The following is a 27493-nucleotide window of genomic DNA, read 5'->3' as shown; positions in this document are numbered from 1 at the left end:
AAAATTGATAAAACTAAAAATAGAATCATTACAAAGAAGCCACGCATGTCTTTTCATTCAATTCGAATCCTTTTGGGGTTTTCCCGCTCGAGTTATAAATCCTTGGTACCTTATCCTGACTTTTCTCAGCTTTCCATATGGAGGAACCTTCTTCGTGGATTCGGAACATCAAAATCGTGTGTTAATGGGTAGTACGTGATTGTAATACATAAGAAATTTGGTCTGGGAATGCATACGTACTTGGAATCGCACGTTGGAGACACTCATGTGTACCATCTTTTGGGTTACTAACCATATTGCAGCTAGAAAGAGGTCATCTTTTAAGCTGGCGACAAATCAATAATGTCAGCAGGACCATCAAAATGGACAAATGCAAGTTTGACATGAACAAAAAAACTACAAAGCTATCTAATCTTGTTTAACTCTTCAGACGATCAGTGCCAGCTTCGAGAAAACCTTTAAAAAATAATACATATTTTCTCAACTATTTGCCTCTCGCTCATTTTCAGAACTGGGAAACCATTTTCCACGTTCTGCAGCAGTGAAAAATCAGAAGAGGATTTCCAATCCAATCGGATATGAAATTAAACTTACCTCTTCTTTTCAGTGTTGTGCAAAACCAAAAACTTGGAAAATCCCCTATCCTAAAAACCTTGAGTGTTTTTCCAATTAGAATCGATTGTTCGGTTTCTTAGTAGAAATTCAAGAGTATACATTTAGCCAACACTGGATTCCAATTAGAATCTTGAATAACGACAACAGTGAAAATTCCAATTTATAAGAACATTTTGGAGGAAAATTGTATATTTTCATCTTAGTCCAACTTATAATTTATATTGATAGATCATCGGAAAGGGGTATCATTTTGACATTTATTTAGTAGTTTGTTTTATTTATCTAGATTTTTAGTTTTAATTGTATCGGATTTTGTTTATTCAGAAAGGCATGCTAAAATAATGCCCGTGATCGGGTGCCACTCGAAATCTCTATAAAAACCTTGGTGGTCCAGAATTGTATGTCCCGGAATGTTGTGGATGTGATGTTGGCGATGGTTGTCCTTGCCGCAGGATTTCAAATGGCGAATTCGAACGCTGCATAAAGTGGTGATAGTTGTTTGTTGGCAGTTGATGCTTTAAAGTAATCCAATTTAGAATTTGAATTTTATTTGAATGCAAAGAGTAGTTACTAACCTGTATATTTCGTAGAGTCATTGAACCGACAGCACTTCCGATTATATGAGGACTCGGACCATCGCCTAAATCTAGCTGCAAGCTCTCGGACATGTCGTTATTGCTGCTCACTGCGCGCCCGCCAATGTTGCCGGCGCATCCAGCTCCATTATTTGTCAAGTGGAGCTGGCCCAGCGAGGCGGTGGCCATCGCCACATCCGGCATCATTTCGGACAGATGGCTATTGGCCGTGTCCAGGCCGCAGGCACCGCCCTCGGCGCCCATGTCCAATCCCAGGCCATTGCCATGCGGGAACCGAAAGTCGCCCTCGGTGATGAGGGCGGGTAGGTCGTTGCGCTGATGCACCGACGAGGAGAGTCGCGAGTAGCTGCACTGCAGCGTCGGGCCAGAGCTGGACCCAAACGCATTGGCCACTCCGATCAGGCCATTCGAATGGTGGCGTGGGAAGGTGAGATTTCGACTGTAGCACGGGTGAGCGGCGTCGGTGCCGCAAGACGCCACGGATGAGCCCATGGGCGATAAGAACGACGATGCAACGGTGGTGTGTCGCGACACTGAGCAAGTGGCCGCCGGCGAGGGTGGCGGACTTTGATCCTCATCCTCCAGCAGCGAGTCATCTTTCTGCGAGGTCGATGCACTTGTCTCCTCGGCGTGGCTCTCATTCCTGCCCGGATTGGTTTGCAGGGCAATTTCCAGAAGGTCGGACACCTCGTCGGGCAGATTGAATTCCCTAACAACGCGCAGCCGTATCTGCCGATCGATCTCACTCTTCGAGGAGAGCGGCAGCAGCAATGCCCGCTGGCACATGGGCGATTGGCGCAGCTTGTGCTCCCGCTTGCGCATGGCCAGCAGCGTTTGGTTGTCCGGTGGTGGAATAACAGCGGCGCCTACTAATATATCAACATTCCCGTCCGTACTACGATTTTCTACTGTGCTAAGATCACTATTCGCCTTTGAATTCATATGCGAGACCATGTACAGCGTATCGGGAATATCGGGAGGATGCCGACACCGGCGCATTCGCATTAGCTCGACCTGATGGTGTGACGATGACATGCGATCCTCCAAGAGCGCCTTCACCTCCTCGAAATAGGGCATGAACAGGCGTGGCCTCACGTACAGGCCCTGATTTTTGCCGCCGCGAATCCAGGCATTGATACGTAAATTCTCCCGATCATCGCCGATCATATGCGAAGGTGGTGTGCTGACGAGACCACGGCGGATCGCCTGGCAAAGGACCTCGCAGTGAGGCGGCAGGACGTGATCCATGCGCACCAGTGGCAACAGTTCCGAGAGTATCTCGCGTAATTCTATATCACTCAGGTCGCGTTTCTTGACACCCTTGCGCGCCACCGAGTGGGCTGTGTGGGACAGCAAGTTGGGCTCCCGATCCTCCATGCGGCGAATCAGCTCCTGCTCGCCCCATTTGAGAACGGCCTGCAGTACCTCCAGTTCGGATGCTTGTAGAAAGTTACTATGCAGAATGTGTATTAACTGAGATTTATCGAGTTGGTGCAACACCGGCGAGGAGCTAACAGCTGCGAATTCCTCGCGTAAATACTGACAAGCTTGGCGAAAGACCCAGGCGGAGCCATGCGGCTGGCAGCCCCACTTGAGGACCGTGGGTAGCGTTTCAATGGACAGCCATTCGAGAATCAAATCCTCACAGCCCTGTGCCAATATATCCAGCTCCAGAAATCGACCGATCTGATATAGCTCCATGGCCTCCTCCAGAGTCGTTGGCCGCACCCGGCCGGTATTGGTCAGTGCGTGCACTTCGCCAAGCGAACCGGCCGAGGTGCCGGAACCCACGCCACGCAAAATCAATGACAAGTCCACCGAGTCCAGGTAGATGGCCTGCAGCAATACTCGTGCATATCTTTTTGGTATAACAGTTTCGTCCAATACGATGCGCGTGGGCACGTGCAACGAGCGCTCCACATACTCGTCCATGTTGCGTGTCCGGCGCGCAATTAGATTGCGAAAGAATGGCGATCGCGCGCTCAATATCGCTTTATGGCAAGGTAGTTCGATCTTCGGCCGGAAGCCGTACTCCGAGGTTCCCGAGTCTTGTCGTAAATAGTCGTTGCTGCCATCTGCCGTGAAGACGAGTGCTGCGTCAGCATAATCACCTGTTTCCAGCAGATAGCGCAGATCGTGCTCCAGTGGATTCGGTGTACCGAAATCCTTGCCCAATTGCCGCAAGAGAGTGATGTCAATGTTAGGATCATGGGGGCACAGATCACCAGTGTATAGGTAGCGCAATAGCGACGAGAAGAGTTGTACATCAATGGGGGATGTGGGTAGTTCGAGACATATGCGCGCACCGAAACCAGGACATCCTGCCAGCAGGTCCCGAAAATATACACAGCGTGCCGACAATATTGCACGATGGACTGAGAATATCGTTCCACGAAAGACCAGATCACAATCGGTGCACAAGTTCTTCTCATAGATGGCAGCCAGGTCCTGTTTAAACGTTGCCGCCGGCGGTCGTGCCAGTTCAGCTTGCACCTGGAAAACGGGAATTGAACGGAAGGGAAGTGATTAACATGGGCGTACGTATTGTGTTCGATTTTCGTTTTGCTAACCGACAAATCCCTCAGAGCCGACAATGCCTCGAACTCCTCGCACAGAGCTGCCAGTTCCACGGGTGCCCAATCGGACACAAAGTCGCGCAGGACGCGAGCGTGATCACAGGCTTTCGAGGAGCGCCGTCGGCGTATAAACTTGCGTTTGAGTGTCGCAAAGCCGGTGGCACGCTTCCTTCGCTGATCCCGATGGTAGTGGGCGCCACTGATGACAATGCCCGGAGCTGCACCTGCATTCCCACTGGGGCCACAACTACTGCTGCTTCCGAAAGCACCCGAGCATCCACCGCCGCCTCCTGGAATCTCCCCCATGCCCGGGGGCATGGCCGATAGGTTCCCGTTCGAGTTGCTGGCATTGCTATTGGCTCCGCTGCCCGACGAGGCCACCGTGGGATAGCTGCTGCTCGACGTGTTGGCTCCCATTTTGAGTGTAGTGTGCCAGGTTCAGATGCCCAATACTAAACTGTCTGCGGTACTTGGTGTAGGTGCTTCTATGCAGGACATGCACAGTGGGTAATATCTTTAAATTTCATGCTTCTAATGCCTGTATATACGGTTTGTAGCAGCGCGTTAATAACAACCTGGTTCTGAAAAAAAACAATCTATAAGATACATCATAGCAACTATCCAACTTATTTGTTAGTTACCTTTTTGTGCAAGGATTCTTTCAGCATTTTATAAATTCAGCTTTTGGGAACTCCTTGAACCCTTAACAAAAAAGTATTTTCTCGTGAACATGATGACACCAGACAGGTCTATCTGAAATTAAGATAAAAACAAATACGTAATTTATTTTTAAGGAAAAGAGAAAACAATATTGTTACTATCAAAGTTCTTATATTATCTTTCTTTCTAGCTAAAAAAAAAACAATAGGTTTCCTATAAACATCAATGTTAATCTTGTTGCTGCTAACATTTTAATGTTATGTTATCAAAAAACAAAAGTTAACAGTTGTTTCAAGTTGTGACCACGCCTTTTCCGCCCCCTCAAATGTAAAAAAAGTAGCAGGACATGCATTTTTAATGTTTTTGGAAAAAATTTCTTTTTAATTTCGGTTATTCCCATACTTTATTTAAATAATTCAGTACAAACCTGTGCTATTGCATTCAGTCTTCGAGATCCAATTGTTTACTGTTTTTGATAAGAAGCCAACCGATTGGCCAGCTTAAAATCCTAGAGCCCCCAAAAGTTATTCATGTTTGCAGGAAAGTTTAGCCTTGAAAAATTTGTTTGGAGCCTAAATAATGTTGTTTATCTGGAAGATATTGTTTTAAAAGATATAAATTAGCACACACATGCACGCGTACATGGTAACATATCGACAAAATAAACAACGAAAAGTGCGACCGTTATATTATGTACATACATAGATTTTTGAGTAGGTGCTACATTGACCCACATATGTATGTATATATTTGAAACTAAATGGGACATTCCCACTTAGAAAAATAAGAAAATCAAATTTTAAAGCTGTTGCAGCAAATAAATTTGCATTGGTAACGAATTTGTTAAACAAAAATAGTAATATTATGAATCTTTTAACAAACGTCCACTGTTACACTTTTAAAACCATTAAAAGCAAGCACTTTACATTCTAATATTTCGTTTCTCTCAAATCCTCATAATACATACACACATATATACACTCTTATGTACACACGAAGTTGCCAATACGACAGTGCCATATGTACATACATATGTATAAACAGTTCACATCTGCAGCCAAATACACATTCTTACAAGAGTTTTTCCAGCACCTTTAACCGTTGTTTAAATTGGACTATATTTTCCAAAACTCATTCATGAACAACATTGAAATGTTAAAATTACATACACAAAAATAGATGAGCATATGTATAGAGAAACGCACTGTTGCACATGTGCAACTGAACATCTATTAAAATTTCTATACATGTGTACATTTCGCATTAAAAAACATTAAAAGTTGCGGTATAATGTTAACAAAGATATTCGAAATGTTTAGCCACCGTTTATAAATATTAATTATTAAAGCGTCCGCACATATATCTCCAACATACATACATATGTATATACCAATATGTATACAGATTTGTGTTCACTCTGCACATACGTAAGATGTGAACTCGAGATGATTTTAGACGATGCACTTATGTTTCATTATATTTCGTTGGGGAAAATGTGTACCACCTACACTGCACAATCGTTAAATTCGCTCGGAAAACATACTCTTTGTTCGCCTCGTCAGTTTTACACAAGTTATGGCGTTTTCACTCGGTAACTTTCATTTACATTCAGCAAAAATCAATAGTCTTGAACTCTTATGCTGGTTAGTGTCCGTTTGTTGCTACTGCATGTTGAATAATTCACATTTTATTTTAGGGTTTCATCAATTGATTATTTTATTTACATGCCAGTATTAAAATGTTCTGAAAATTAGTGTGCCCGTGTAAGAAAATTAATCGAAAAGGCAGTTTAGAAAGCGATTAAATATCGATAACGTTATAATGGTGAAGTGCTGTTGAAATGATGCAGTCAACAAAAATAATTTATGAGTAGCCAAGTATGCAAATATAAATCGGCAGAGAAACATTATTTTACCAGAAATGTATCCAAAAAGCCAGGCTTACACAAACAATATGCCACCGTTAGTCTCTCCACATATCGATAACTTCTGTTTATACATTGCTTCAACTGAAGGCACTCCTGGGTTTAAGGCCGCTCTTATCGATGCCCGATTTTCGCCGATAACAATACCATCGAATCCAGCTCCTTTAAAATTATTTTAAAACTTTAACAGTTATGTAATCATTCAAAAACCAATCGATTTAAAAAAAAAATATTGACACATTTTTGTCGTATATATATATAAATGTATATATATTTATATATAGTTGTTAAATATTACTTCCAAAAATAGTAACAGAAAAAAAAACAATTTAAAGTAAAACTCAATACTCAAACTATTTTAGGTATTTAAACGGTTTATAGCAAATAAAAAGGCAAAAACAAATATTTAAATGCTTATGAGTCGGCATTTTTACAACTACACACAGAGTGAAACTTTATTCAACAACAGTAAACATATTTATGTGTATAATGAATGTATTATATTAATAATTTTCCAATGTAGCTGGTAATTGAAGAGCGAAAACAGAAGCATTTCAGAGCATAGCGCATATGTATGTAGGTGATGCTCCACCGGGGAGCTATATATATATAAGTTATGTGATGCCATTTTCCGGCCGTTTCTGAAGTGTCGCACCCCATTCTACCGCGCCCTAATCTTTAACTGTTACGTAGAGTGTGGGTGGATGTGTTCCACATTTAATCCTTGCTCTGCATGTACTTGATCAGGTCGATGACGCGGTTGGAGTATCCAAACTCGTTGTCGTACCAAGAGATCAGCTTCACGAACTTGTCGTTCAGCGAAATGCCAGCCTTGGCATCGAACACCGACGAGTGGGTGTCGCTGAGGAAATCGGTGGACACGACCTCCTCATCGGTGTATCCCAGGATTCCCTTCAGGGGTCCGTTGGCGGCCTCCTGAACCTTGGCCTTAATTTCATCATAGGACGCACCCTTGCCCAAGCGCACGGTCAAATCGACCACGGAAACGTTGGGAGTGGGCACACGGAATGCCATTCCGGTGAGCTTACCATTGAGGGCGGGGATAACCTTGCCCACGGCCTTGGCAGCTCCGGTGGAAGCTGGAATGATGTTCTGGGCAGCGCCACGTCCATCACGCCACAACTTGCCGGAAGGTCCATCGACGGTCTTCTGGGTAGCGGTGGTGGCATGAACGGTGGTCATCAGACCCTCGACGATCTCGAAGTTGTCGTTGATCACCTTGGCCAGAGGAGCCAGGCAGTTGGTGGTGCACGATGCGTTGGAGACCACCTTCATGTCGGGCTTGTAGGCATCCAAGTTGACACCGCAAACGAACATGGGAGCATCGGCGGATGGGGCCGAGATGATAACCTTCTTGGCACCGCCCTTCAAGTGAGTGGAGGCCTTGTCGATGGTGGTGAACACGCCAGTGGACTCCACGATATATTCGGCACCAGCGCTGGCCCAGTTGATGTTGGCCGGGTCGCGTTCGCTGAAAACGGTGATCTTCTGGCCGTTGACCACCAGGAAACCGCCCTCGGCGGCAACGGTGCCCTTAAAACGTCCGTGGGTCGAATCGAACTTGAACAGGTAGACCATGTAGTTCACATCGATGAAGGGATCGTTGACGGCCACAACGTTGGCGCCCTTATCGATGGCGGCGCGCAGAACCAAGCGGCCGATGCGACCAAATCCATTGATACCAATCTTCGACATGGTTAACTTATTGTTTATCTGGAAAGTAATGTATGTATATGTAAAGCAGTTAGTACTTGGAAAGTTTTCCGCTGAATTGAGGGAAACACTACCTATCGGCTTGCTTGCAAGGAATCGACTGTGATGGCTAAGAAATTTTGAGCGCTTTCTATGGGCGAAAACTCGGGCGAAAAAATTTTCAAAGTCAGATGAAGGACGTGCGTGTCAAGCTGGAGAGCAGCTACCGCAATAAAAAGAGCTTTTGCTCTCAGTAACGTGAAAGCTCAATGCTACCCAATAGACTTTTAGCCACTAACATTATCTGAATACAATAAGTAGATATATACATAAGATAAACCTAACTTTAAAAACTTGTGATCTTAGACAGTTAAAGTGACCTATAAAGTATATGGATTTTTTAATTTATACGGACAAGGGTTTGTTGGGATATGTTTTATGGCCATTTCACCTGCTCAATTTTGTTGACGGAAGTTGAGCTTTCTTGAGAGCTTAGTTGCCGGCAATTTCATACGTGCATACATAGATACACCAATACATACACATATATGAGCACTTCTTGATGAACATCAATTGGTTATATTGTACATAAATATGTACATATGTAAATGTAAATGGAAAAATCCTTATACGTACATCCCTACATAAATATATATTCATCAATTTCATTAATATTCAAATTTAGGGGTCATATTCTTAGCAAATTAAAGTTTCGCCGGTACGTGACATTAATCAGTACAAATACATATATGTATGTAAAAAGATACATATACATGTATATATATTCCATGCATAACTACAATATTAGATGAAATAATTGTCTATGTAATTAAATTATCCGTTTGATGATTTCATTTAAGCAATTGAGCTGTTGTCATCCCATTGTTAAAATGAAAAACACCTGACTGCTCAACTAGGCATCCAAATTTCATGAATTTTGAACGCGAATGGTAATAAATTGTGTTAGTCACAAAATTCCATGTACCTATAACAAAGAAATTGTATAACTTAATGATGAAATCTAAGTGAATGTGACCTTTTGAATCACGCAGAATTTATTTAGGTTTTTTAATATATATAAACATGTATATATGTATCTTCTTTTAATCAGCAGATCCCGTTTATATAAATATTAAAACATATGTATATGAAGCATACATAATCAAAATCAATTATTTTGGAAGAATTTTATTCATTCAATCATTTTTACTAAAAAAAAAGTATCTACAAATTAATCATTTCTCCTTCCCCAAACTGAGTAATCGATATTGTAATCATTTGACATTCTTTTTATTCGCTTGGTAATGAAACCAAGCTGTCCATTCAACCCAAAACAAAGCACAGCTGTTTGCTAAGCGATAATATGGAGCCTATCGTTATCGATAAGAAAATAGTAAATGCAATATGAATTTTGATACATGTCTATCGATTTGTGTTCAGTGCAACCCTTAAATATGGACAGAACAGTGAAAATTCAAATAAATGCGCCAATATTAAAATGTTGAAATATGCAATTGGATAGGAACTCAACATTTCTGTTGCCTTATCTTTTACATTTCATAAATAATTTCTCACAATAAGCATCACATATTTCAGTGCGTCATGTTTATTTATTTATTTGGGCTGGGCAAATAAGTTCGTTCCTTTTCAGTGAGTCATCGGTTTTACTGATAAGCAACCATTTCACTTATTTTTAAACCTTTCATCCTTATATTGTTGAAACGATAAATGTATTTCAGCTTGGTGCTAAATTATTGATGCAAAGTCAAAAACAATGCTTACATCTTACCATAAAGATCCATTGGAAGATGACTTCCATATTTATACATTACCGAAAAAAAAGAACCGATTAGAAGAGTATCCCTGAAAGTGAATAAAACACCTGGCAATGTTGTGGTTGTCTTACTGACCTTCGAGTTTGTGTGGTTTTTGACTTTTATGCCAGCATCCCAGGATGACTTCCTAACCTAGAAACCCCATTACAGATAGAAGCTCCTTGACGTCACAAGCTGAAGTAGGCTATCTATTTCTCTAAATAAAGAAGGATAATTCCCCCTCCCAAGCGTACTATATGAAAATATATATCTCTAGGATCTGGTCGAAGATATAATATAATTGTGACTGCAAGCATTGATTGGTTGGAAATGAACTAAAATGAATACGGATTGTTTGCATATCAGGTTCCTTTTAATATATCAAGCTTTCATATAAAAGATATCATATTAGTACCACATTCGGCAATAGTTTCGTTATGGATCCCCGAACTGCAAGCTAATTGCGACTACAATGTGGCAGGTTAAAGTTGATAGAAAATGAGCGGGTGGTTTGATTGAAAAAAAATTTAATTTGATTGCATATAAATGTATGACTATTAGCATGCCAGTTTTATTAACCCGTTAATCCTGACAGACCAAACTCTTAATTAATGTTTTCGGCATGTACATATGTGCACACGTACATTAAATGATATATGTATGTAGCATTTGCTTAACACAATTTTCTTTATTATTTATTCTAGATATAACGCTGAGTTGACGGCTATGACACAAATTATAAATTAATGTTAGTAATCTTCAGTTTTTTCATTTAAATATGTATGTTTGTATGTATGTTTATTACATGACCATGTTTTATTTTATTTAAATTTTCAATTTCTTTTTCTTGACAGCATATTCTGTTTCCACTTTTGTTTTCATCTCAATTATTGTTAATAACTAATTACAAATAAATCATTTCATTGAATTTGCCGATTTGTCGTCGGCAAATGAAACAGTAATTAAATTACAATACATATATGCGCATATATATGATCGCGTGGCATATACATATATATATAAACATAACGTATACGTAATTAAATTTACACGGAAACACACATACATAGAGAAGGGTTCTGATATTAACATACTTGAGGGATGCGCGTTCTAATAACAAAGTACTCTTAACGAAAAAAAAATGATTAAAAAAGAAATAACATGTTACTTTGTTCCGTTTTGGGCTGTGATAGAAAAATAGTTTAATTAAACTTACTGCTGGAGTACAAAATTCCTGACAATTCGTAAAGTGCGTTCGTAATTATGTATGTATTTTGTATTATGCATTATGTATTATTAACCTTAGATGGACTTACTTTGGCGCATTTTTAATAATCGCAAAATAGAGCGGTTGATCAACACGTTAATTGCTCCTTGTTTAAGTTAAACAATAGGATTATCGTATTCGTATTATATTTTATTATTTAAATGTTACAAAGGTTTCTTTTCATAATTTATTCATAGTTTTGAAACAGCATTAGTTTTGAAATGGCCGTCCAGAATGTCCAGAATGTACTAAAATTAAGTAAGTCCATCTATGGCGAAAAAGCAGAGCCCAAATAACTGCAGCTGTTGTAAGCTTACCAATAGTAGTTACACATATACATAGGAATATATTCGGTTCAATATAATCAATCAAGCATCGAAAGTCGGTAGAAATACACAATAATTCTTTCCATTTGAAATGTTTTCATTTCGATATTTTGATTCGACTGGGTTTCTGGTTTTCTGGATTCTGGATTCGGTTTGGATTTGGTTTTTGTTTGCGGTTTAGGTTTAGATTTAGATTTAGGCTAATTCTCGTTGCTTGAAAAACTATTCACTTTAAATCACAATTTACCATTTACCTATCGGACCAAGATACTATAACGTTAAAGAATACTTCAAGAAGGTCAATAAACCAATCAGTTTATTACAGTTTTCAATGAATTTTGGTATTGCTAGGATCAGATTTCTTCAGATCTTTGATTTCAGAATGCTGGAATCGGTATTGGTATATCGGTATCGGTATGGGTATCCGCGAATTTCCTATTACCACTTAAAATTAATTAAAAAGAACATAATAAAAATAGATAAGAACTTGATGATTCAGTATATTCGTAAGACAGCAAGACAATATCAGTATTTTCACAATATAAGCTTTAGTTTTTTGTTTGCATTCTACAATCGTTTTGCTTCGCTTCGTTTCGTTTCGTTTGCTGCATTTTCAAACCTCATATAAGCCATATATGTAAAACCTCATAGGAATTTAGGATAAGAATAAAATGAACAAAAATTCAACAGTATGCAATTAGAGTAAGAGTAGTGAGGTGAGGTGAGTTGAGGTGAGTTGAGTTGAGGTGAATGCTCAAATTATTTCCATGATGCTTTAATGCTTTAATGCCCTTACTGCCGCAATTCTATGAATGTATTTGTTAAGATTTTGTTAAACATTTATAAATGTATTATAAGATTTAAAGGTGTTTTTCAATTTATTGTTATAGCTTATATGGCCATCATATTATATATAAATAGTTTTCCACTTTTTCACTAATGCATAGTTTACATATATGTTATTTAAATCATTCTTATTTTTGTTTGTATATAAATTAGGGACTTAAACATAATAAGACAAAAATTTGTTATAGTGTTTTCTTTACTTTTTTTTGTTTTCTTTTGTTTTCATTACTTGATTTATAAAGTTTATTACGCAATTTTTGTTTTTGTTTCTTGTTTGGTTTCCTCCATCGTCATCTTCTTTTCTTTCTCTTTTTTGTTTTGCTTTACGTTTAGGTTTGCCGTGATTCATTTTTTATTTTTTTTTTAAATGCTTTAACTTTATTTGACTTCTCCACCATCCCACCTTGCATCAGGATCATCCACATCCACACATTCTGAAGTTTTATGTATTATACGCAAAAGAATATGTATTTACTTGTTGACATACATGATTACAATGATACCATCTTCTTTTTCTTTTACAAAGTGCAAACGACTGACTCACTGACTGACTGACTGGCTGGCCAGCACCACGCCTGCGGCTCCTGGGACTCGGATGCGGGCTCCGATGCGGGATCAGGACCAGGACCGGGATGCCAGGAGTCCAGGGGCTGGCAGCCTTGTGCTCCCAGCTGCACGCACTCACCGCTGAAATGCGATTTGAACTAAGTTTAATTTACGTACGCTTTAAACTGTAGCTGTAACCGGAATTCTGACTAAACAACTGACTCTGACTCTTCTGACTATCAGCGGGCCGATCGTGTTACTCCATCAATTTCTTTATCGTTTTGGTTTTTTCTTGATCGCTTGTTCTTGGTTTTTCATTTTTTCTTTTCTCAATTTTCCATTTACACTAATAATATTCTTGTATGCGTGTGTATGTCTATTTGTATGTTGCTGCGTATGTCTGCGGTTTTTTTTTCGGTTTTTTGTTGTTTTTTTTTTGGTTTTATTTTGTTTTTTTGTATAATTTTAGTTAATAAGTATATAGCAATATAAATAATGTTGTATATAAAGTTCTTTGTTGTTGTGGTCTACGTTCTAGTCAACTAGCTGCGCCCACATATTCAAAACGTCCGGCACTCATTTAATATTTACCACAGAGGCGGTAACACCGAATCATATACATTAGATCACAATGTAGATGATGGGTGAAACACTATCCGCAGACTGCGCAACCGTTGACCTGACACCCCACCCCACCCTTTAATGCATTTTGAAGTTCTTTTTCTTTTTCCTCTTTTTTTGTTGTTCTTTGTTTGTTTGGTTTTCTCTGTTTTTTGTTTTGTTTTGTTTCTGTTTCTGCTTATGCTGCTGTTTCTGTTTCTGTTTTGTTTTTAGTTCCATACACGCAAGAAGGAGTCCCACGATCCTGTTGCCACCGCCATGCCGTTCTCGGTGACGCCCAAACAGGATACACGGTTGTCGTGGCCAGCGAGTATGCCAGACCGTTCTGCCTTCATCGTGTCCCATACATTGCAGTTGAAATCATCGTAGCCCGCTAATAACAGACGTCCGCTCTTCGAGAATGCCACCGATGTGATGCCGCATATGATGTTGTCGTGCGAATACATGGCCAACTCCTGATCGGCACGGATATCGAACAATCGACAGGTAGCGTCGTCCGAACCGGTGGCGAATGCCTGCCCATTCGGGAAAAATGTGACCGCATTGATATCGGATTCGTGGCCGGGGAAGGTTTGTTTACAGACACCCTCCCGGATGTCCCATAGCTTGGCGGACGCATCGCAGGCGCCGGATACGAACGTTTTGCATTGGGGCGCCAGTGAGAGGGCCATCACATCGCCGGTGTGGCCCAAAAACGAGGTTACCTGCAGGCCCGTCTCGATATCCCACAATCCGCACGACATATCACCGGAGCTGGTAACGATCTGATTGTCGTCCAGGAAGCGGCAGCACGATAGATAGCCACCATGACCGGGCAGCTCACGGGACACCCGGACGTTGCCCTCGCGCGTCTTTAGGTTGTAAATTGAACACATGTTGTCGAGGCCACCGCAGGCCACATAGCTACCGGATGGGGCGTACGCACAGGTCATCACCCACGAGGATCGCAGTGGAATGGCATGGACTTTGTTCGTGGTATGCGAGTCCCAAACGATCAGTTTGCCGTCCTGTGAGGCTGATACGAGATTCCTTGAATCGTTGCCCCAATGCATGGCGTAGATTTTCGCCAAATGGCCGCGTAATGTACGACGGGTGCGCATCTGTATGCGGCCGATGGGTTCCAGCGAGGTGGCCGCTTGCAACAGTGATGTGTCGCAGGCCGCCTTCCGGGCATCCCGAATGGCGTTCTTTAGGGACTCGGCTTCCTGCCTGAGACTGTCTAGTTCATTCATCTTGTGATCGTTGGAGACAGCGGCGTCCTTATGGGATGATTTGGTTGAGGATTCGGTTACGAATTCGGATTCGGATACGGATACGTATTCGTATACGGAATCGGATGCGGGACTCGGCTAGCCGGCTTTCCAGATAGATCCTTCTTTGTGCGGTCGGTCGGTCGGTCGTCCAAGTCGATTCGATTCGCTCTCGTTAGATGGTGCTATACATATGGGGAAGTAGTAGATGGAGGCGTTCATTAACCTAGTTATATGGTCAGTTGTGGGTGTACTTACGCTTACTTTTTTTAAGCTGGCCAGTAGCTTAGTCGGATAATGAGCCTTGGATGATCACGCTTGCATACGGCGTTTATTTTGTGCACTCTAGTATGGATAAATCATGAACTTTGTTCTGCAAGAGTTGGTTTTTTGCATTTAGTTGGTTTGCTTTTCTTTTTATGTTTTATCGTATAGTACTATTCACGCATTATATTCTCGGTACGGTGTGCATTTATTTTTGACTTTAGTTCATAGTCGTCGTCCTGTGTTTGCTCTGCCAATTGAACTATTTGGTTTTTCTATTATTTCATTTTCATTACTTTTTGATTGGTATGTGCGATTGGTGTATTTCAGACCTCTGCAGAAAGTTCTTGGTTTGTTAAATACACATAAACTACGTTAGTGGGAGGGGAGAGAGAGGTTCCTATAGTTTTTTCGCTTTTCCGTCCCGTCTGATTTGTAATTAGGATGTTGGGCGTTTTGTTTAATACAGAATGTTATCTCGCGGATGGGATGGTATACTAAAAAAAAATTGGATGCATAAAAAGCGATCTGGTGCGAAGGGCAAGATAAAATGCGAATTTTTCGACGTGATTTATGCTTTTTATGTGCTGGATTTTGAATTCCGTTCTTCCGATGGATGGGTAGGATATATGGGATATATTCCTTTTGCTTTTTTTGTACACCAAAATTGCAATTTTTGCACCACCACCGCGGCGCAAGTGGCCCTTTCGATTGGAGCAAGGAGCACGACTAGTGGATGCGAGCCGTGCGCAATTGAAAGCGCGGCAGCGAAAGCAGGTCAGAAGTTCCCGAAAGCGGGCGGTGAGACAAAAACAGTCGCGGCAATCGGTTGTCTCATTCGCACGCGCAGCAACCGCGTAAGCGTACACATGACAAAGAGCAGGAGGGAAATAGATAAAAAAAAAAAATAATCAATTTTAAACGTTGAACATTTTTCGTTGGGAAGGCACTGGCACAGGCACAAAATATATAGAGCTCATTTCATTTGATTTTCCATGCCGACTGGCAATCGTTTAGAAAAAAAAACCAACCAAATCTGTGCAATAGTCATACATATATGTAGGCGCAAAACTATCGAGACTGCATTTTCATCACTCGTCGTTCAGCGAGTATGAAAAATTTTTTTTCCTTTTAGCACATACACACACATTACCATAGATCAGTAATTTTTCTTTCAATTTTCATTCACTGGACAGTTTGTTGCTGACGACAATACGTTACTTACACGCAGTGTTAACTTTTTATACGCAAAACAAATTCCCGTCTTCAACTACACAAATAACTGAAAATTTTGTTAACGAAGCCACCAATCTGTAACTTTTCATTTGCACTCTACAATTGGCAGCCAACACCTAGAAACAAATTAAGGGTGCAAGGAAGCAGTATCGATGTATGCGGTTATCGATAGCATGGATACATATTCGGCAATCAGGCTGTTCACACTGCGGGCGGAGAGAGCCGGCAAATATACCAACTTGTCTTTATTTATTCAAAGCTTATATGTCAAAAGACGTTATATTTTGAAAGTATATTTTATTTTAATTAAGCAAGGTGTTACTCCTTCCTTTTGACCCGAGAGTGGCACGCCACCCTTTCATGAAACAAAAATAATTACAACATATATATATAATAAATATACTATTTTCTTATTCCCACTCCTTATTTTAAATCTTAATTCATAAGAATATAAAAATAAAGATCAATTATTGCTGTGAAGTGTAATGTTCCCACCTGATTATTTCCCTTTGAAACCCTGAGGACGTATCTTCGACCGAAAGCATGAAAACGATCACTGTGAAAACGTAAACAATGAAAAAATCGGTCTCAAAGCAACAAAAACATTTCAAAATAGTTAAAAATAGTTGGATATCGTTCACATATCGATAACTTTGTATCGATAGGAGTGGAAAATTAAATCACATATGAATCACCGCATGAAAAAAGGCTTAAAACTTTTTCTACAAAAAGGACATTCGAGCTTGTTTAGCAATGTCTCATATGAACTGCATTCATTTTTATTTTTCATATCTATCCTATAGTGTTTCCACCCCGTGTATGATTTCTTAACGTGCTCAAAAGCATTAAAGATTTCTCCAAGCGCAGTCACACTATTGTTATCGTTTATATTAACTTATTGTTTATATTGTTTATGAAGCATGTTCAAGCTAGTTTTTAAGCAGTACAAGTGCAAAAGTAACAGTCCCGATTTAACGGAAGTGGTTAAGATCGATGATTGTGTAGTCAAGGGGAATGATCAAGAAAAGAGTGATATTGTAAGTACTCGACCCATTGCAATTGAATTATGATTTTAACATTTCCCTTAGAATATTGTTCAACGATTAAGTATCAGCAATGTAGAAAGCCCACAGACAATGCCAGGCGTTAAATCGCCAAAAGATTGGAGATCCTATACATTAACTAACCATCCCGGCATTATTGTAATTCGGAATCCATTCTCGGAACGTGGCCGGCGTTATTGGATCGCCCGATGTCTGCGGGATTATCCGCGAACGCCAAATATAGTCAATTTGAATGAAAGGCTCTTCGATGAATCCGTCAGATCGGACTGGTGGAAACAGCTTAGTCTGTGCAGCGATGGCGCTGAGTTCCAACGGATAAAATCCGCGATGCGTTGGACGACATTTGGATATCACCACAACTGGGACACGAAGATCTATGATGAGGAGATGCAGTCGCCCTTTCCCGAAGATTTGAGCAGTCTATGCGGATTGTTTGCGCAAGCGTTGGGATACGCTGATTTCAAGCCAGAAGCTGCAATTGTAAATTACTATCCAGTTGGTAGTACGTTATCGGGTCACACAGATCACTCTGAACCAAACAAATCGGCCCCTTTGTTTTCTTTTAGGTAGTATATCACACAATACACATATCCGTGCACCTATTTTTTTTTTAATTTTTATGCCTACAGTTTTGGTCAGACTGCAATATTTCTAATTGGTGGAAGATCTTTAGAAGAAAAGCCAACCGCTATCTACCTTCAATGCGGGGACGTTATGATAATGTCCGGAGAATCGCGTCTATGCTATCACGCAGTTCCCCGTATCATCAAAACTCAGACATCCGCGACTTCATCACTGATAAATGAAGATGCGGACAATGCAGATATTAAAACTGGTACAATGGATAAAGATTTATTTTATAATGTTGGCGACCCCCAATTTTGGGAGCCTTTTTCGAAATATATGGACGATTCACGTATTAATATTAATGTACGTCAAGTGTTAAATCCAGGAGATGTTAAACTTTAACCCCTCCTTAGACAAGTTTTTAATTTTGTAGTGTTTTACAAAATAAAAAATTGCATTTTAATTGAAAACTAAGAGAAACAGCAATTTACGTTGAAGTGATGCGTTCAATGGAAATATCTTAAATTTATAAGTGAAGTTAACCGTTTTCTAAATATTTTTCAGTGGCTATAAGCGCTAATTTAGCAGTTCTGACAAAATTAATTTATCCGATAACCTAGGATGTCAACTTTTTAATAATATTTCCAAAAAGTTGATAACTAAATATCGATACTATACAAGCTATCGCACAAGAGATTATTTATCGATAATAATCGATATCGTTAATTAATCGTTTTAAATGACAACGCTAGCCCTAGTGTAACGGTCACACTAAATACTTCATTGAAAATAATAAGATGCGACGCCGTAAAATTACAGTGTAAAACGAATGAACTGATATAAAACACCAACGTGTGTACCCATAGTCCAGCACTTTGAATTTGAAATAACCGTAGCACAAATTTAGATCGAAAAAATGTGCGAGTGGTCATATTTTCCGATTGCCTAGGCGATTATTTATCGATAATAATCGATATCGATAATTAATCGTTTTAAATAACAACGCTAGCTCTAGTGTAACGGTAACACTAAATACTACATTTAAAATAATAAGATGCGACGCCGTAAAATTACAGTGTAAAACGTGAATGAACTGATATAAAACACCAACGTGTGTACCTATAGTCCAGCACTTTGAATTTGAAATAACCGTAGCACAAATTTAGATCGAAAATATGTGCGAGTGGTCATATTTTTCCGATTGCCTAGGCGATTATTTATCGATAATAATCGATATCGTTAATTAATCGTTTTAAATGACAACGCTGGATCTAGTTTAACGGTCACACTAAATACTACATTTAAAATAATAAGATGCGACGCCGTAAAATTACAGTGTAAAACGTGAATGAACTGATATAAAACACCAACGTGTGTACCCATAGTCCAGCACTTTGAATTTGAAATAACAGTAGCACAAATTTAGATCGAAAAAATGTGAGAGTGGTAATTTTTTTCCGCAGTTTTCCCCAGTGCTAAATATAGAGCATCAAAATGTGAAAAACTATCGTGAAACTATTATCTGCTTTTTAGTCCTCGCTGCCTAAATGAGTATGTCCACAAATATCTGTAATCTAGAAGTAATAAAGAACACAAATCCAAACCAAAATAACCGCGAGGACCAGCAAACAAAAACATTTGGTTTCGACCGCACCGAGAGCGATGCGACGCACCCAATATTACGCAGAGATCATCGCCATAAGCCTGAACGGGTCGAATGCTTGACGTGCTGCTCTCAATTCGAGAGTTTCTCGTACAGCGACATTTGCTCGCACTACATATTCAACCATCCGCATAATTCGGATAGTTTGCGCCATCATCTGCCCAAGTGCTTGTACTGCAAGCGCGACGTTCATCGTTTCCAGCGTAATAACAAGTCAGAGCCGGAGATCTATCACTTTTGTTCGCCCCGCAAGCAGTGTTAAAGATCTACCCATACACATATATACATAGAGCGCCATTATACATATATATATTTACCTATATATACCCATAAAGTTGAGCTTAAGATGGCGAGTGCGAGCACTGAAAGCGGCGAGGAGCTGATTAATTACGGCAGCAATTCGGATTCGGAGGAGTCGGAGTACTCGGAGAACGAGGATACCCAAGATGGCGACAAGGATTCGCAACAGAACAGTAATGCCGATTCGGGCTATCCACTGGACTCGCCCGAACTGCAGGACTCGAAGTCGACGGGGCAAAAGCGACAGAACAAGAGCGGTAAGACGAACATCGGTGCAGTGCATCCGAACTATGGATTCGGCAAACGCTGGTCCAAGTCCGAGGATGTGCTGCTCAAGCAGCTGGTGGAGGCGCACGGTGAGAACTGGGAGATTATCGGACCGCATTTCAAGGATCGCCTGGAACAGCAAGTGCAGCAGCGTTGGGCCAAAGTCCTCAATCCGGAGCTTATCAAGGGTCCGTGGACGCGGGACGAGGATGACAAGGTTATTAAGCTTGTTCGCACTTTCGGGCCCAAGAAATGGACACTAATTGCACGATATCTGAACGGACGAATTGGGAAACAGTGTCGCGAGAGATGGCACAACCACCTCAATCCGAATATCAAGAAGACGGCCTGGACCGAGAGGGAGGACGAGATCATCTACCAGGCTCACCTGGAGCTGGGCAACCAGTGGGCAAAGATTGCCAAACGTCTGCCCGGACGCACCGATAACGCAATTAAAAACCATTGGAACTCAACAATGCGTCGCAAATATGATTTCGAACGCAGGTCGGTTAATGCATCTGGTAGCGATTTGAAGAGTTCGCGAACCCATCTCATCACGCTGATCAAGTCCGGTGGCATCAGCAAGTGTATGAATAATATGCAACATAACAAGGAATCTGGTGGCGAGGGAGCTAATAAATCCGAAAACGCCGATGGCGCATCGGTTTCTGGCGTGAAAGGTGGTGATCTGGCACAGGAATCACAAGACGATCATCAAAAGGGATCCAATCTGGCCCACCTCAGTATGCAGCATCTCATGAAGTTGACCATGCCGCGCCAAACACCGATCATATTGAAGCGTACACGCAAACACATTCCCGAAACTCAGCATCAGGCAGGATGTTCATCAAGTGGGACATTCAAACAGGAAGAAGCCGCCGGAATCGCCAGGCCGCGACCACCGAGTTCGCCCGTCATATCGCCCATTAAGTCGCTACCCTTTTCACCGAGTCACTTCCTCAAGTCGCCATGCCTGACCACCTTTGAAGATATGGATCTGCGGGCTAGCACGCCGGTAACCAAGGTCTATAATCGCGTTGGAATGGAGATCAAGAAGGAAATGGAGACATCGTCGATAGAAACGCCACACAAGAGTAAGTACAAGCCACTGTCGGCTTCAAAGCATCTTGAATGCACAGTCATCGTTTTTTGTAGGTCAACTTGGGCCACGAACACCAACGCCCTTCAAAAAGGCACTTGCTGCCATCGGCAAGAAGAGGGACGGTCGTCGATACGAGCCATCCAGCCCATCCAGTCTGGTGGAGGATCTGGCCGAAATCATCCATGAAGAGCATCTGAGCAACTCGCTGACCGCAAACAATTCCAAAATGATGGGCGCCGCCGATCAGAACTCAACGCTAAACACCGAATACAATGCTCAGTCGCCGCCGCATATGAAACGTGCCAGGAAGTCATTGCTATCAACTTGGAGCTCCAATCATCCATACAACTCTGGCTCCGCCAAAAGGATTCAACCCTTCGAGACCGAGACGCCCAGCAAGTTTCTCACATCGCCGGGCGATATTTTGAAGGACACGCTGTGCAGCGAACAGGACCTGCCGTTCGACGAGGGCAGAAAGGAGAATCGACCATTCCATAATCGCAGAAACCACAAGTACCGCGGTGGCTTGACCTACGATCATGTCATTGATCCCAAGTGGGCACGCGTCGCTTGTGGCAAGTCCATAGATCAAATGTTTATGGAGGAGCAGGCTTATGCGTGCCTCAAAAATCTATCGTGTATTTCGCGCTCCCTGAACTTCGAGAAACAAAAGAGTTTGGGGAACCCGTTCGACCGCTTTGGTTCGCTCTAAATTCTATGTGTCTATATTAAGGTATTACAAACAAAATTATATGAGCATCATCTTATTCAAATTGTAGATATGAATCCCCTAATTTGCATCCAAACTGGATTGTTTTTAATATAAAATTTATTGTGCTACATATTATTGGTTACATCCACCTTAAATTGTATCCCATTTTTTTCGGATATTTCATAAATAAATGCTTAAAGTAAATGATGCCTGTTTTTAACACAAGGGACTTGCATACATATATTGGTTTTTGGCTTAGTGGGTTACAGAAGAGAGATATATTTATTCAAAAATAAGTCCATCATATTACAGAGAATATTATTATTATTCGATTTCTAACTTTGTTCGTCTGCAATATGTTTATTAAATATGTCCAGATATTTTGGCACTAGTTCTTTCGCCGAAAAGCGATCGAAATTAAAGTTCTCAAAGAATTGATCGCGCTGCTTGCGAAAGACCCTCGGCATTCTACAGAAGTTGTAGAGCTTCTTCGTCAGCGCATTGGAGGTGTTGTAGAGGTTTTCCTTTGGGTAGATTTCCGGGTAGACCAATTTGTTGGGCGCAATGGGATAACAGCCGCAGAAAGTGGCCTCCAGCATTGCTACTCCAAAAAACTCATGGTCGGCAGTTGATATCACAATGTCCCCGGTGAGCAGGGTCTTCAAATACTCCTCACGCTCCAGATGGCCAAAGTTCACCAGCTTGCTGCCCAGCTTCTCCTGTATATGCTCGAATTCCTCTGGTATCTCCTGGTAACTCTCGCCGCAAATAGTCACCTTGAAGTCCACTTGGCGCTCATGGAGCTCACAGAGCGTGTCCACCAGTAGTTTGGGATTCTTATCGTGCTCCCAGCGATGTGGCCAAATTAGATGGATGCACTTCTCATCCAGATCCTCAGCAGTCTCCCCCATTGCGCACACCCTCCGATTGGGAAACCGTTCGAAATTGACGGGAAAGTACAGCACTTGGCATTTCTTCTCGATTTGCTCGCGAATATGCTTGATTTTAAAGTCTGGCTGCATATTCAAAAAGGGCTGAACATTATCCAAAAACGAGTTGCAGTTGAATTGGGAATTGAAGAGCACCATGTCTGCGGCAAGACTAAAAATGGATGGGTTATGGATGCAAGTTGGGTGACCACTCTGTATACCCTACCAGGAGAGTATCTCATTGAAACCGTATTGACAATCGCGCTGCTTCACCTCGCGCACCGGATAGATCAGCTGGTTCTCGTGGAAGTAGACGATCTTCCGGCAAGCGGCCAGATCCGGACGCAGACCAATCAGCTCGGCCAGGCTGAGCACGGAGCTGGCGAAGAGCACCCGGAATGCGTGATCGCGCGGAATCAGCTGGGCGAAGTGGAGGGCAGAGGTGCGTGCTCGCCAGTGCCATTTTTTGGCGGGAAGGCTGTATATCTCGCTGTCGCCGTGGTTGAGACCTGTAAATTGGCTAAGTTGGAGTGAAGTTTGTATGGCTAATTGTAATATTCTACATATATGTATATGTATATGTACCCTCGATCAGTGCGCTGATCAGCTGTTTGTGACTGCCCCCGTAAAACGGTTCAATAATCAAAATATGCGGCTTTGCGCACGACATGATGCACGGAGTTGATGTGTGACCAGATTGATTGACAATTTCCAAGTATATTATTTATTTTAAATGTGTGGCTTTAGTCAACAACAATTGGCTCAAAAAAAAAAATCAAAATTGTGGCCACAATAAGCTATAATTATGAAAAATTATAATTTATTTATGTTAATAAATCTGTTTATTTTTGAATTAATAGCTTATGTATACGTTTTTAAAGCATTTATTTAACATAATTTAGTCAATTAAATAACCCCAATTGATTTAAATTAAACAATGAATGGTATTTTTTATCAGCTGTTTGAATGCACAACCTGTGCAATGCGAAAATATACCGACCAGTGGAGAACGCCTTGAATTGGCTGTTCACGCCACTCGCACGCTGGTCACACCGATTTTGTAAATGCAAAAATTGAGTATGTATAAGTATTTACCATCGTGTCGTTATAGGAAAATTAAAAATTGTGTCATCTCGGACCAAGATAAATGTTGAAAAGCAAACCAAAGTGAATCATAGGTATATTGTAGATCAAATCCTCTCTGCCTGCTGATTATGCCATCAATCGAAGCTGAAAACTCAGCGTACGGGGAAAAAAATCAAACGCGAAAGTGCTTTTTTTTTATCCAATACCAACTACACAAACACATACATACGTACATATGCATATGCGTATGTGTGTGTACAAAGGCATTGATATAAAATTGAGAAAAATTCAATAAGCTTACCATAGCATACCAAAAGCATTGATGTAATATCCGTGCTGTCGAGTGTTCGCATTCATAATCCTTGCTGTTTTTACATCATTTTAGTGTCTCCAAATTGGGCATAAACACATTCGCATATATATATACGTATATATGTGTATGCACACTGATTAGTGCGCAGATATATGAAGAAAACATTGAGAAAAAAAGAAGCAAAACAATCGGATTCATTGGAAAAGCCATTTGAACGCAATCCAATTAAAATTCAAGTGTATTTCAACCGAGCTATGTAGTCGTATTCTATTATGTACGATTGTAGAGCAGCCAGCGAATAATCGAATCGAGTTACATCAAATCCTGGTGGGTATCGCCAACGAAAAATGCTCGATGCTCCATGGAAATAGCAAAATGGCATTGGCAATTGATTGTGCTGATTACATACGACCTGGAAACTTGCCCATTTCGAAATCGGATGGGCAGTTAAGTCAGTGAATTATTGAATCACTTGAAGACACACAAAATACAAATACGAACTGCAACCCTCTCGCCATGTCGGTAACATCTTCGATTGAAAAGCCAACAACCACAGCAAGTGCAATTCAGCAACAACAACAGCATCAGCAGCAGCAGCAACAGAAGCCACAACAGCAACAACAGCAGCAGCAGCAGGATAAAAGCAACACCATCGCAATCGCAGCAGCAGCAGCAGGGCAGCAACAAAAGCGCAAATCCCTGAGTTCCAAGCGCTCGTACTCGCTATCCTCGTCGAGCGCCTCCAGTTCTGGTTCCTTTGGGGCGATAAGGTCTGCGACATCGCCACTGGTCACCACCGCCGAGAGGGAGAAAGATAAGGAGAAGAGCTCCTCCTCGGCCAGCAATAGCCACCATCAACATCATCAGCTCCATCAACACCATCACCATCATCAGCAGCAGTCGCAGCAGCAGCAATCCTTTTTGCCGTACTCATATTGCACCGATACCATAGCAGCCGTACATCATCAGCGACAGTCGTACGCGCTGGTCCAGAAGCCCCCATCGTTGCGCTACCAGGGAAAGCCCCATCATCAGCTGAGCAACTTCTCGCCCACGATGACCTCCTCGGAACCCTCATCCCCATTGGCCGTCGATGGTTGCGGATCCGGAATCCTTAGCCCATCGGAGGTCGCCACCCATTGTTGCGCCAATGTCAAGGCCAATATCACCACCCCATTGGCCACCACCACACAGAAAATGCACCGAACAATACCATCTGATAAAGTAAGTGTTATTTTAGGCATTTATTGAGCACAGTGGGTGGCTGGCTATTGAATAGTTGCAGCCAGTTACTTCGACAATTTGTGGTATAAATACCTGAGCGAAAATGCATATATGTAAAACGTAACATGAGCTAGAAGCAACCTTCGATTCCTTTTACGCAACTCTTAGCTGCAGTATGCACTCACTGCATTTTAAATTATTTATTTACAAAGATGTTTTATTACACAAATCAGTTATCAGATTTATATTTGTGTAGTTGTGTAGCTTTAAATCTTTTTTCAATTTCATTGAGCTCTCATATTCAACTTCAACCTTAACTATATGAAGTGCAACAATTTAAACGCAATAAAACTATATCATAAAACAATTTAATTGCAATAATATCCGTTTGCTTTTCAGATTAACCTACGCCTCATTCTTGTTAGTGGTAAAACAAAAGAGTTTATTTTTAGCCCTTCAGATTCCGCAGGTGATATTGCACAAACAGTATTTGATAATTGGCCAGAAGGTGAGTGTATTCAGTGTTAAGTTTGACCCCGAATGATTTTTAATCACTAACGATTAAGTATGTAAGCTACGTAATACAAATAGAGTGAAATATACATATTTCTATATCCATTTATAATGGCATGATATTGACCTTTTCGCGTGAACTGCATTTATTTTGAGAACGCTTTAATCGTGGTCAAAATAATTACAAACAGAAAGCAATTAAGGAAGGAATAATTCCACGAAATATTTAATATTTATTGCATCTATTGGATATTCCAAATAAATGCGACTTTTGAAGTTTGTTCAAATATTGTCAGCTAATGTGCCTCTAAAATCCATTCTTTCTTAGTTGATTTGCTTTTAAAGTTAGACTATTAATGCGAAAACCCATGTAATACATTATTGCGCACATATTTTGCAGATTGGACCCACGAAACTGTGTCGAAAGCCGAAATCTTGCGCTTAATTTATCAAGGTCGTTTTCTTCATTGCAATGTAACCTTAGGAGCACTGGGACTTCCATTAGGCAAAACGACTGTTATGCATTTAGTGCCACGTGATAATTTGCCAGAGCCCAATTCACAAGGTAGGTTTGCAAAAAGAAAAGGAAAAGAAAAAAGGTTTCCATAATAAAGAGCTGCTCAATTTTGAAGTCGCAATGCATACGAAAAAAAATCTTACTGAATTTCCCTCCTCTTTTAGATCAAAGACAAAATAGTAAAGGCGGTTCTGGACGATGCTGTTCGACAAATTGCTCTATTTTGTAACTAAATTATTATATAATAGCGTAATATTTAAACTAATTTGCATTAAAAGAAAAAGAAAAAAAAACACCCACAACCGAAATAAAAACAAATATGAATGTATAAATTACATTTTTGTGCAGTCAGAAGTATATTTATTAAACTATAACAATGTATGTCTGGATCAACAAGGCGCTTTGTTTCAAATATTAATGTACATACAATATATATTTTATATATATACCACACAGGAATTCATGAGCATGTGCAAAATGCGTATACTCTGTATTAAAGTTGCTAGACTGCATATTTATAACATGTAATATACGAATACAATGCTAATTGCTTTTAGAAACCGGACTTGTTAACCTAATTAGAGAATGGGTAATTACAACACTTATTTCAAATATGTCGAAAATATTGAAAACTAATTATGTGCAAGAATAAGTAATTTTCCCTTTGCGTTCTGCTTTTAAGTGTGCGTCAACCGAAAACTAAATAAAATCAGCAATTACTTGTCAGATCGATTCTTTAATGCGTTAAAGAATATTGAAGCAATTTTTGTTCTGTATATATACACATTTAATTAGATCTTAAGTGTTTTCTTCTGTTAAGTTTTAAAATATTATCTGTAAAGTCTAACTTAAAGTCAATGATAAATAAATAATCTAATATATCCTTAAGCTTATCCTATTTTGGGTGCATTGGTGGTTATTTGATTACTTGCATAGAACTAAAAGCAAATTTGAAGCAAAATTGGGAAATATTTTTTTTAAG

The 27493-nt window shown here is 40.6% G+C and overlaps 7 protein-coding genes across 10 annotated transcripts; 3 read left to right on the top strand and 4 right to left on the bottom strand.

Moving 5' to 3' along the window:
- Positions 1 to 850: 850 nt before the first annotated feature.
- On the bottom strand, positions 851 to 6206 carry LOC117147287 (BTB/POZ domain-containing protein 7). 2 transcript variants are annotated; one of them, XM_033314131.1, is made up of 6 exons: positions 5956 to 6206; positions 4875 to 5037; positions 4429 to 4540; positions 3782 to 4368; positions 1191 to 3704; positions 851 to 1130 (listed from the first exon to the last, which is right to left on the bottom strand). In XM_033314131.1, exons 4-6 carry the CDS (start codon positions 4202 to 4204, stop codon positions 987 to 989), a joined length of 3081 nt encoding a protein of 1026 aa, XP_033170022.1. In that variant the 5' UTR covers positions 4205 to 4368; positions 4429 to 4540; positions 4875 to 5037; positions 5956 to 6206; the 3' UTR covers positions 851 to 986. The 2 variants fall into 2 exon arrangements, with proteins under 2 accessions (XP_033170022.1, XP_033170023.1); XM_033314132.1 differs by having other exon boundaries at positions 5991 to 6206.
- Positions 6207 to 6778: 572 nt separating this feature from the next.
- Positions 6779 to 8282, bottom strand: LOC117147693 (glyceraldehyde-3-phosphate dehydrogenase 2). The gene is made up of 2 exons (XM_033314681.1): positions 8180 to 8282; positions 6779 to 8105 (listed from the first exon to the last, which is right to left on the bottom strand). Exon 2 carries the CDS (start codon positions 8085 to 8087, stop codon positions 7089 to 7091), a length of 999 nt encoding a protein of 332 aa, XP_033170572.1. The 5' UTR covers positions 8088 to 8105; positions 8180 to 8282; the 3' UTR covers positions 6779 to 7088.
- A 3685-nt stretch (positions 8283 to 11967) lies between these two features.
- On the bottom strand, positions 11968 to 16382 carry LOC117148462 (guanine nucleotide-binding protein subunit beta-1). 2 transcript variants are annotated; one of them, XM_033315834.1, is made up of 3 exons: positions 16244 to 16382; positions 15013 to 15127; positions 11968 to 14939 (listed from the first exon to the last, which is right to left on the bottom strand). In XM_033315834.1, the coding sequence occupies exon 3, from the start codon at positions 14734 to 14736 to the stop codon at positions 13714 to 13716; it is 1023 nt and encodes a 340-aa protein (XP_033171725.1). In that variant the 5' UTR covers positions 14737 to 14939; positions 15013 to 15127; positions 16244 to 16382; the 3' UTR covers positions 11968 to 13713. The 2 variants fall into 2 exon arrangements, with proteins under 2 accessions (XP_033171725.1, XP_033171726.1); XM_033315835.1 differs by having other exon boundaries at positions 15019 to 15127.
- Positions 16383 to 17093: 711 nt separating this feature from the next.
- LOC117148463 (nucleic acid dioxygenase ALKBH1) lies at positions 17094 to 18310 on the top strand. 2 transcript variants are annotated; one of them, XM_033315836.1, is made up of 3 exons: positions 17094 to 17291; positions 17343 to 17884; positions 17948 to 18309. In XM_033315836.1, the coding sequence occupies exons 1-3, from the start codon at positions 17175 to 17177 to the stop codon at positions 18285 to 18287; spliced, it is 999 nt and encodes a 332-aa protein (XP_033171727.1). In that variant the 5' UTR covers positions 17094 to 17174; the 3' UTR covers positions 18288 to 18309. The 2 variants fall into 2 exon arrangements, with proteins under 2 accessions (XP_033171727.1, XP_033171728.1); XM_033315837.1 differs by having other exon boundaries at positions 17175 to 17291; positions 17363 to 17884; positions 17948 to 18310.
- Positions 18311 to 19872: 1562 nt separating this feature from the next.
- On the top strand, positions 19873 to 22133 carry LOC117148460 (myb protein). Its single transcript, XM_033315832.1, has 2 exons — positions 19873 to 21209; positions 21271 to 22133. The coding sequence occupies exons 1-2, from the start codon at positions 19895 to 19897 to the stop codon at positions 21927 to 21929; spliced, it is 1974 nt and encodes a 657-aa protein (XP_033171723.1). The 5' UTR covers positions 19873 to 19894; the 3' UTR covers positions 21930 to 22133.
- A 51-nt stretch (positions 22134 to 22184) lies between these two features.
- On the bottom strand, positions 22185 to 23567 carry LOC117148461 (glycosyltransferase-like domain-containing protein 1-like). The gene is made up of 3 exons (XM_033315833.1): positions 23444 to 23567; positions 23085 to 23367; positions 22185 to 23030 (listed from the first exon to the last, which is right to left on the bottom strand). Exons 1-3 carry the CDS (start codon positions 23526 to 23528, stop codon positions 22265 to 22267), a joined length of 1134 nt encoding a protein of 377 aa, XP_033171724.1. The 5' UTR covers positions 23529 to 23567; the 3' UTR covers positions 22185 to 22264.
- Positions 23568 to 23925: 358 nt separating this feature from the next.
- Positions 23926 to 27392, top strand: LOC117147801 (lateral signaling target protein 2 homolog). Its single transcript, XM_033314852.1, has 5 exons — positions 23926 to 24036; positions 24330 to 25481; positions 25881 to 25989; positions 26395 to 26559; positions 26676 to 27392. The coding sequence occupies exons 2-5, from the start codon at positions 24774 to 24776 to the stop codon at positions 26738 to 26740; spliced, it is 1047 nt and encodes a 348-aa protein (XP_033170743.1). The 5' UTR covers positions 23926 to 24036; positions 24330 to 24773; the 3' UTR covers positions 26741 to 27392.
- The last annotated feature ends 101 nt before the right edge of the window (positions 27393 to 27493 follow it).

Source organism: Drosophila mauritiana, chromosome X (assembly GCF_004382145.1).
Source record: "Drosophila mauritiana strain mau12 chromosome X, ASM438214v1, whole genome shotgun sequence".
Lineage (NCBI taxonomy): Eukaryota > Metazoa > Arthropoda > Insecta > Diptera > Drosophilidae > Drosophila > Drosophila mauritiana.
This window is presented reverse-complemented; position numbering and strand designations above follow the sequence as displayed.